Here is an 8993-nt window from a genome sequence, read left to right as displayed (position 1 = left end):
AATTCTGCCCATGACTGGGGAAAGGGAGGATGCAGGGAAGTTCAGTTCAGATTTGTTAGTGTTTTATACAAATTGCACTTTTAATAATGTGAAGGAGAAGCATATGAAGCTGTGAGTGTGACGGGACGTGTGAGTGGTGCCAGGCATCAACTACAGGCGCTGAATGGGTGGGTGGTCCGGGTGCCATGCAGAAGCTGGAGCATAACCGCACTCACACTTTCCAAATCAAATAATGACTCAACGAAATAAAAATCTCACATCATCAACCGCGTTTGTAGAAAAAACATTTTAAAAGATCAGCACGTTAGGCCTAATGTCCCCTTGGGGGCCTGGGGATTGCTGGGTAATAACAAGGCAGCTCATATAACCCTCCCTAGCCGACATACATTTGGATCGGTGCTAGCGATCGCTACAGAAGAATTTATTGGGGCTCTGCAAGCACTCGTTAAAATGACACTTTGAGCGGGTGAATGTTTCCTTTTTTTGCCCCAGCCAAGTTTTCATTTCAGACTAAACAAATCTGTAATAATTACAAAATAATGAAGACCAAGTGTCATTTGCCTTCGTATCCATAGGGTTGACTTACCCTTAAAGCACAATCAATGACTGTAGTATAGACTTTTCTGGGTTAATACGCGTGTATATGTAAAGCAGGTATCAGATTATGGTTCAGTCATGCAACGCGCTGCTGAATTTTCCATGTATACAGCACCCAAACTTATCAATGATGGGGGATACGGAAGCAATAGCCTGCAGGGTATCTCCTACCCTGCAATATACATTGATTTTTCTCATACTTGAGACCAAAGGGCCTATCGGCCTAGAACTTATCTGCGCGGCTTATTTGCTTGCACAGTCAGAATTCCATTAAAAAAGTGTTCCATTTCCGTAAACACTTGAGAAAGGGGCTTGACCCCCTGAAACGTTGGAGATCTCAATAAATCAAAAGCAAGCACATTTTGCAGCGTGAGTGCCATCTGATTTCAATAATTTTGGTTCCATTAACTGATTTTAGCTGGGGCCCTAGAGAGTCTCCTGGCTACTTGTTATCACTGAAAGCAATCTTCCACTGCACTAGGCACCACTCATTGGCTGGCACTAGGATGCTGGGAGTTGCACAACAAAAACCAAGGGGCTCGAGACGACTGTAATACATTATTCTCCTACTGAAGTTCCTGTTAGGTGGGTGGGGATGAGGTTATAGGTAGGGATGCCCCGAATCCACTATTTTGGATTCGGCCGAACCCCCGAATTCTTTTTGAAAGATTCGGCCGAACCGAATCCTATTTTGCATATGCAAATTAGTGGTGGGAAGGGGAAACATTTTTTACTTCCTTGTTTTGTGACAAAAAGTCATGTCATTTCCCTCCCCGCATACGCAAATTAGGATTCGGATACAGTTCAGACCAAATCCGAATCCTGCTGAAAAAGGCTGAATCCTAAATTCGGTGCATTCCTAGTTATTGGTGGCATATAAAGCAGCTCTTTCCTCTACCCATGATGCACTTTTAGCTCCCTGCCCTCTAATTCCTTCTTCTCCTTTTCTTGCATTGGAAATGCATCAGCTCATGCAGGGCAGTCACAGGGCCCCTTACCACTAAGTGACCAGGCACTCCCCCAGGCGGCCCTAATGCCCCCCACTCTGGAGGACCCTGCCAAACCTGAAACAACCCAATTACAGCCCATTATGCCCAAACCTTCTTTCCATTTTTCTGCAGTTTTTTTTTTAATTCACTTACTAAAATCACCATATATTTATTGGATACTATTTTTTCCACTTATGGAGGATATTTTATACCTGATTAAGCACAAATTAAATATGTAAGAAGCACCAAGGGTGTCACAAATTATTTTTTATTATAAAATACTACACTATATTTGTATTTTCTGTTTTTTCCTCCTCAATAATCTGTTATTTTTGAGGTATACAGTAGTGATGCACCGAATCCACTATTTTGGATTCGGCCGACCCCCCCCCGAATCCTTTGTGAAAGAGTTGGCCGAATATGCAAATTAGGGGTGGGAAGGGGAAAACATTTTTACTTCCTTGTTTTGTGACAAAAACTCACACGATTTCCCTCCCTGCCCCTAATTTGAATATGCAAATAAGGATTCAGATTTGGTTCGGCCAGGCAGAAGGCCGACTCTGAATCCTGCTGAAAAAGGCCAAATCCTGGATTCGGTGCATCCCTAATATACAGTGATCCAATCTTAGATATTGTAAATCCATTTGCTGCTGGCCAAGCTGTAGATATGTGGCAGATCTTCCGGTGCAGGTGACAGATTACATTTTCTATTGCCCTCTCTCTCTCTCTGGGCTATTTCTTGTACTTGTTCCTGGGCGCCATGATGTTCCAGATTCTAGAGAAGCCGAAAGTAACACCAGAGATCAGTTCCAGGTGGCCAAGCTACGGGTCCTGCAGAACTCCACCTGTCTGCATGCAAATGCCCTGGAGTAGTTTGTGCAGGTACAGCATGTGAGGTTATTGTCTGCTGATATCACGAATATTACCTTTATTACTCTGTGGTTCAAATGTTTTCATTGCGTTTTTTCCCAATAAAACAAACGGATCATTGTAGCAGAATCATTACAGCCAAATAATGTACCTACAATTGAGGTTTAATGTGTGATACACTCTGCGCTACCAGTACCAACCTGGAGGATTAGTGGCAAAGGGAGCCCACACTAACAGGTAATTAGGTTGGACTTACTGTAGGGTGAAGGTTACTGTGCGCTTGTACCCTGTGCCAATTCATATGGAGATACACGGGGAACAGTCAGATACCCACATTCCCTAGCTGAACCCCTGCTTCCCCGCTTGGTGACGGGGTCTTGTGAAATATATTTTCTACAGAGGAAGCAGACCCTGTGGCTGCAGGAGGTATAGGGGCCCCTTGAGGCCTAAATAAAGAGCAATTTCAAAATATATTGGGAAAACAGGACAACCTCGGGGTTTGTTGGGGGCACAGTAATATCTAGTTACACCCCTGGAACACCAGGGAATTATACTGAAGCGACAAACTGAAATATGAACATTCCCAGTGAACGGGGGAGAGAAATGATCAGACATGATAAACTGTGCCGTTACCCATAAGCAATCGGGCTGTGAAACCAACGAGCTGATTGGTTGCTATGGGTAACTAGACTGGTGTTAGTGAATAAGCCCTCCCAATATCTCAAAGCAAGTGTGTGTGTGTGTGTGTGAGGTGCAAGTCGCAGGGCTGCTCTGAAAGCAGTCCAGTCTGCGGCACACACGATCAACATTTGCTGTAAGCAGTCAGTATTCTTCTTCAGGTCCAGGGAACCATTTGCTACGGTTACTATAGGAACCAAGTGGGGGGGCACTGAAGGTAATTAAGAGAAGATCACAATAACACAAGCGCTTGGGAGATGAGAGAGCCAATAGTATTGCTTTAAAGGCTGCGTCCTTGTACTGCAGTTGCACACACGCACACACACACACATTATATATATATATATATATATAATACACAAGAACCATGAATATCTTATAAATTATATCCTTATAAACTGTGAATTCTGATGTCATTTTTGTCACATGACTCACTGAAATGTGTGTATTATAATAAATAAAGTAGCCCTTGTTGGAAAATATGAGGATATTAGAAGTCACCTTGGACTTCCATGACCTTCAGCCTTGTGCTTTTATTTGGTCAATGGAATTCCTTGGTAACTAACAATATCCTTATATTTTACGTTAGGGGTTACTTTATTCACTATATAATACACAAGAGCCATGAAGATGCTATAAATTATATCCTTTTAAACGGTGCTTAGTGATGTCATTAGCTATAATCAGAGCTTAGTGATGTCATTTCTGTCACATGACTCACTGAAACTTGTGTATTATAATAAATAAAGTACCCCCAGTTGCAAAATATGAGGATATTGGAAGTCATCTCGGAATTCCATAGTCATGGAACACCTCTGTAAATTATATTATTCTTAAATTTTACAATAGGGGGTGCTTTATTCACTATATAAACTGTGCTTAGTGATGTCACCAGTTATAATCTGTGATTACTAATGTCATTTTCTGTGCATTATCATATAGAGCACCCTGTTGTATTATATGAGGATATTAGAAGTCATCTCTGCGCTCCATATGAAACTCCTCAGTAACGTATATATATCCTTATATATACTTTACTGGCATAATCCTGTTATTAATGAAACAAGTTACACCCCCTGCTGTACACAAGTAAAACTGCAGCAGTTGGAGAGACATTTCCCATTGCGTCTCGCCCACTGGTCGCCCTAGGGGTGAGGTTCTTGACCAGAGCCAAAAGTCTCTTTTGTTCCCCAACATCGTTTAAATGTAAATGTAGACATATTTGGTTTGGGGGATTTTTTTTTTTTTTCTTACGCTTTTGTACACTGAATAAATCTATATTTTTGTTACACGGCTGCTTTGTAATATTAAAGTAAAAGGAAAGGCTAAAACTAAGTAAGCTTTATCAGAAAGGTCTATATAAATACACCAGTAACCCCTCAAAGTAATGCTGCTCTGAGTCCTCTGTCAAAAGAAACAGCACATTTCTTTCCTTCTATTGTGTACTCATGGACTTCTGTATCAGACTTCCTGTTTTCAGCTTCAACCTCCAGGACTAGGGCTTGAGCATGCTCAGTTTGCTCCTCTCTCCCTTTCTTCCTTCCCTCCTCCCTGCTGTAATCTGAGCCCAGAGCTATAAGTGAGCAGGGAGAGACTCAGGCAGGAAGTGATGTCACACCAAGCTAATATGGTAGTTGCTATCCTAAACAGAGTTTCTAGAGCTTTATAATGAATAAATATAGCATTCTAGCTTGCACTATTGCAGCTAACCTATTGGAAATAAAATGCCTCCGTAGCTTTCCTTCTCCTTTACAACCAAAAAAAGGGGGCACAGGATACAAAATATGTTGATCACTCACCCAGGTGCTCCAGACCCTCAATTTAGGGAGCGGATTAATCAGCAAAGTACAAGAAGAGGGGTATCTGGCTCTCACAAATACCCCAAAAGGGCCGCCAAAAATAACGTTAAAAATGTTACTGGTATATTTATTGTTGATTCATTAAAAAAAAGGAACAGTATCTCCATTGGCCCTACCCGTTTCATGCCTCCCAAGGCATTTAGTCACTTAGACACAGCTGCTTTTTGTCACTGCTGCAAAGAGGGGATTCAGGGTATACAAAACACAAATATACCCCCAGAAATACCAAAGAACACAAGCAAACAGCAGGCTTCCCCCTCACACATCCCTTTTAACCAGACACAAATAAGGAAACAAAATGAAAAATTTTTCTATATATAATTACACATATAAACCCTTCCCACAATCCTTATAAATGACATTGTACAACTGTATCACTGCCACTTGCAGTACCACTTCCTGCCTGTAACATGAGGTCATTCCTTCCTTGTCTCTAATAGAACAGCGCCACCACCTGCTGAGAAGCTGCAGCCAGGACAAATATTTAGCAACCCAATATCTTTGCAGTTTCGGGCTTGAAGGACTGGCCCAGGCAGGGCTACTGTTAGTACAAATGTGTGTTGCCCACAAACCTTCATTAAACCAGAAGCAACCTGAACAATAATATTTCAAGGGAATGTAAAGTCATTGAGACTCTTCCTGTACCTCGTGGAACTTCTCCCATGGGTGAAAAATAACAATGGGGTGATCAAAATGCCCCCAGCCTAGGCAACACCTGGACCCAGGAGTATAAACCTCAGTAGAGAAGACGACCAATCACAGGGCAGTAGATCATTGCAAGGAGCAGGTATGTGCCCAATCACAGGTGTGAGGAGCAGGAATGTGGCCAATCAGAGTGTCCAGCAGTAATACCCCAGGGCAAAGAGCAGAAAGATGGCGACTGAGAGCAGCATGTTCTTGCGATTTTCGTGGCGCAGAGATTTCAGTTCTCGTTCTGTGAACGGACATTGAGGGACCCGTTAGTTTGACACGAACTGCAAGAGGAGCCTGAAATCCTATGAACATGGGAAACACTTACCGTAACGGGACAGACGGCTGCTCAGTGAGCTCTTCTCCTTCTCCAGGGACTTCCTGGGGCACAAAGAAGGGAATAAACAATGAGTTTGATTTAGCCTGAGGGTCAGTGACCCCGACAACTAAAATGACATTCACTTGGAAGGGATAGTAGGTCATTTGTATTACTGTAACTTGCCCATAGCCACAAGCAGTCACCCAGGGGAATCACTGGTCTGGGTAACATAATTACCCGTCTCTTGCTCTACAATGAGCCCTGGGCCCCTGTGCTCTCAACTGGCAGGTAAACTCCTCCCACCAGTGAGTGTCAGGGACTCTGGGCACGCGGGATGACTGGAAAGAGGCGGGAATTGGACGGATTGGTCACTTCTTACCTCCCCTCGTCTGTCGCCTCCATCTTGCGCAGCTTCAAGTCGAGGACATCCAGGTTGTACTTGCACAGAGCCACTTTCTCCTCCATCCCATCAATCTGCAACAGGAGAGAGTCAGTACCGCCCCTCAACTGCTATTGGACACAACTCACGTCACTCATAATGGAACTGACGGGAAACTCGCAGGGGGATAAATATCAAATTAAAATGAGAAATTTCTTCCAACCCACGGCTCTATCTCTTACCCCTCATATACCTGCGCCCCATTATCTCCCCCCACACAGCTCTCCCTGTCTCCCCCTCTCTCTACAACCAGAACTGCCCAATTCTGCGGCTGCCCCCCTCCCCCACACCCCAAACTCTCCCCGTGACCCGCAGATCCGACTCCCACCTCTTGGGCCACACTCAGTTTCTCTTTCTTTTTCTTCCCCATCTCCCGGTTCGTTCGCGTTCCTTGCACACGTGGCCTTCCTGTGTTCCTGCCCGGCTAACGCTCCGCCCTCTTACGTCACAAGGAAGAACATTTGCGGGCGCCATTTTAGATGTGGGCCACACGTTCAGGGTAATTTGGGCCGCCATTTTTGATTTGGGCAAGTCCAGTCTGACAGCTTCTCCTCAGCACCCTGAGGTCGCCAGGCACCATAACGGGTTAATGACACGGAGCTGGTGGGGAAGGAGCGCAATGTTCTACGAAAAAACTGGAATAAAGAAAAGACTGTTCCACAAATCTAGAGTTCGTGACTTGTGCCCACATTTTGCCTGGACGTCCCCAGGGATATGACGAATGTGATCGTCCTGCTTTACCATTCGTTCAGTGATTCGGTTCCTTCCACTTCCTAGTGAGGCCGCTTCGTTTCTATGGCAACCGGGCATCACGTCTTAGCCACGCCCATTCACCTGTCTCTGCTTCTGCTAGACCCGCCCTCCCACAGAATCCAGAGACTGAGACTGTCACTGGGTAATAACCAACCCCAGAGGCAGGACAGGCAAATCCATTGCTGCAGGCTCTACTGCTCTTTATTCCGCCACGCTTTGTACACTCACTGCTGATTTGCTCTGGTATTTCTGGGGGGGGGGGTACAGGTGAGTAAGAGAGTATATGGGTGCAGGGAGTTGGGGGGAGGAGGGTACAGGTGAGTAGGAGAGTATATGGGTGCAGGGGGTTGGAAGGAGGAGGGTACAGGTGAGTAGGAGAGTATATGGGTGCAGGGAGTGGGGGTGAGTAGGAGAGTATATGGGTGCAGGGGGTTGGGGAGGAGGAGGGTACAGGTGAGTAGGAGAGTATATGGGTGCAGGGAGCCAGAGATGCCCTTGAGTACAGGTCGGTATGATAGCAGCACCTCACATGCCTGTAGAATGCAGTTACACATAAAGAAACTCCTCAGCAGGGTGGGGATATCAGGTGCTCCCTTTCCACCTTTGTACATGACTGACAGCTTTACTCTGTCCATTTTGGAGCCCCAGATGAAGTGAAACACTGTCCTTGTAATGGCCCTGCAGACAGTAGTCAGAGGTGGGCTTGCCTGGGCCGTGTACTGTAGAACTGGAAGAATCTCATTCTGCAGCACCGGTGTTTTCCCTTTGATGGTGAGTTCTCTGAGGCTCCACAGGTCAATCTTCTGTCTCACTTTTGCAAGTCTTTCATGCCAGCACTTTAGAGCAGCACCCTCACCACCAAAGCAAACTCCAAGACTTTTCATGAAGTCCGACTTGATGGAGAAGGGGACAGAGTCCGAAGTCAGGTTCCATTCTCTGAAGAGCAGAGTCTCTGACTTTCTGCAGTTGACTTTGGCTCCTGATCAAGACTGACCTACCTGAAGGCTCCGTTGCTCATGTGTCCCAGGTCAGGCCAAAAGGACAGCATGAGCAAGTGGGTCCACCTTCGCAGAAGCTAGGGTGAGCCCCGCCCCCGAGGGGGTTTAGGGCTGTTTGGGCTCCCCTTCTCTTTGTAGCTAGGGGGAGTCCCACCTACCCTGCGTTCTGACGAAGCTTCCACCAGGGCATAAGTCTTGAAATGGGGTCAAGCCCAAAGGACTATGACACCCATCCAGTGGTGCACAAATCAAACACTATTGATTGCCTTGGTAAGACTCCAGTTGGCAGCCAGCAACAGAAAAAACTTCCCGCCCGCCTAATGGCTGGGGCAAAGGAAGTGAAGCATGATTAGGCAAAAGGTGCATGTGTATAGCCCCTGACTAAAAATAAATCAGGCACCTCCCTCATGGGAGCACAGCGACCCGGCTTTCATCAAGCTTACGCATGCCGGCCTAGTCCAGAGGACCAAAGGGCGAAGTGACTAATGATGGCGAAGATTCGCTAACATTACAGTTTTCGGGGACTTCGTCAATTTACTAACGGGTGCAGGCGTTACTTCGCTAGCGAAGAAGACAGACACTAGCGGGGATTCATACTCTATCGCCAGGCAAATTTTTGCTCTGGTCGAATGGACATTACTCCGCAAATTCAGTAAGATGCGGATTTTACGGAACGTTACCTCTTTCGCCAGACTTGCCTTCGTCAGCTCAGACCAGGCAAAGTGCAATGGAGTGCAGAGATTTTCCTCAATCTTCTGTTACTCACATCATATTTTTTAGTGGAAAAAGTTTCTAAGTCCA

The 8993-nt window shown here is 45.5% G+C and overlaps 1 protein-coding gene across 1 annotated transcript; it reads right to left on the bottom strand.

Annotated features, from left to right (window-relative positions):
• Nucleotides 1-5294: 5294 nt before the first annotated feature.
• On the bottom strand, nt 5295-6904 carry ccdc167.S (coiled-coil domain containing 167 S homeolog). Its single transcript, XM_018264897.2, has 4 exons — nt 6770-6904; nt 6382-6476; nt 6012-6064; nt 5295-5927 (listed from the first exon to the last, which is right to left on the bottom strand). The coding sequence occupies exons 1-4, from the start codon at nt 6809-6811 to the stop codon at nt 5824-5826; spliced, it is 294 nt and encodes a 97-aa protein (XP_018120386.1). The 5' UTR covers nt 6812-6904; the 3' UTR covers nt 5295-5823.
• Between the last annotated feature and the right edge of the window lie 2089 nt (nt 6905-8993).

Source organism: Xenopus laevis, chromosome 5S, assembly GCF_017654675.1.
Source record: "Xenopus laevis strain J_2021 chromosome 5S, Xenopus_laevis_v10.1, whole genome shotgun sequence".
NCBI lineage: Eukaryota > Metazoa > Chordata > Amphibia > Anura > Pipidae > Xenopus > Xenopus laevis.
This window is presented reverse-complemented; position numbering and strand designations above follow the sequence as displayed.

Bases quoted from the DNA above. Each gene is read 5' to 3' on its own strand.
- ccdc167.S (XM_018264897.2), bottom strand. From the start codon at position 6,811: ATGGGGAAGAAAAAGAAAGAGAAACTGAGTGTGGCCCAAGAG. The intron at 6,477-6,769 runs GTGGGAGTCGGA...CTCCTGTTGCAG, and splicing joins AACTGAGTGTGGCCCAAGAG to ATTGATGGGATGGAGGAGAA. The intron at 6,065-6,381 runs GTAAGAAGTGAC...TTTGTGCCCCAG, and splicing joins GAGGCGACAGACGAGGGGAG to GAAGTCCCTGGAGAAGGAGA.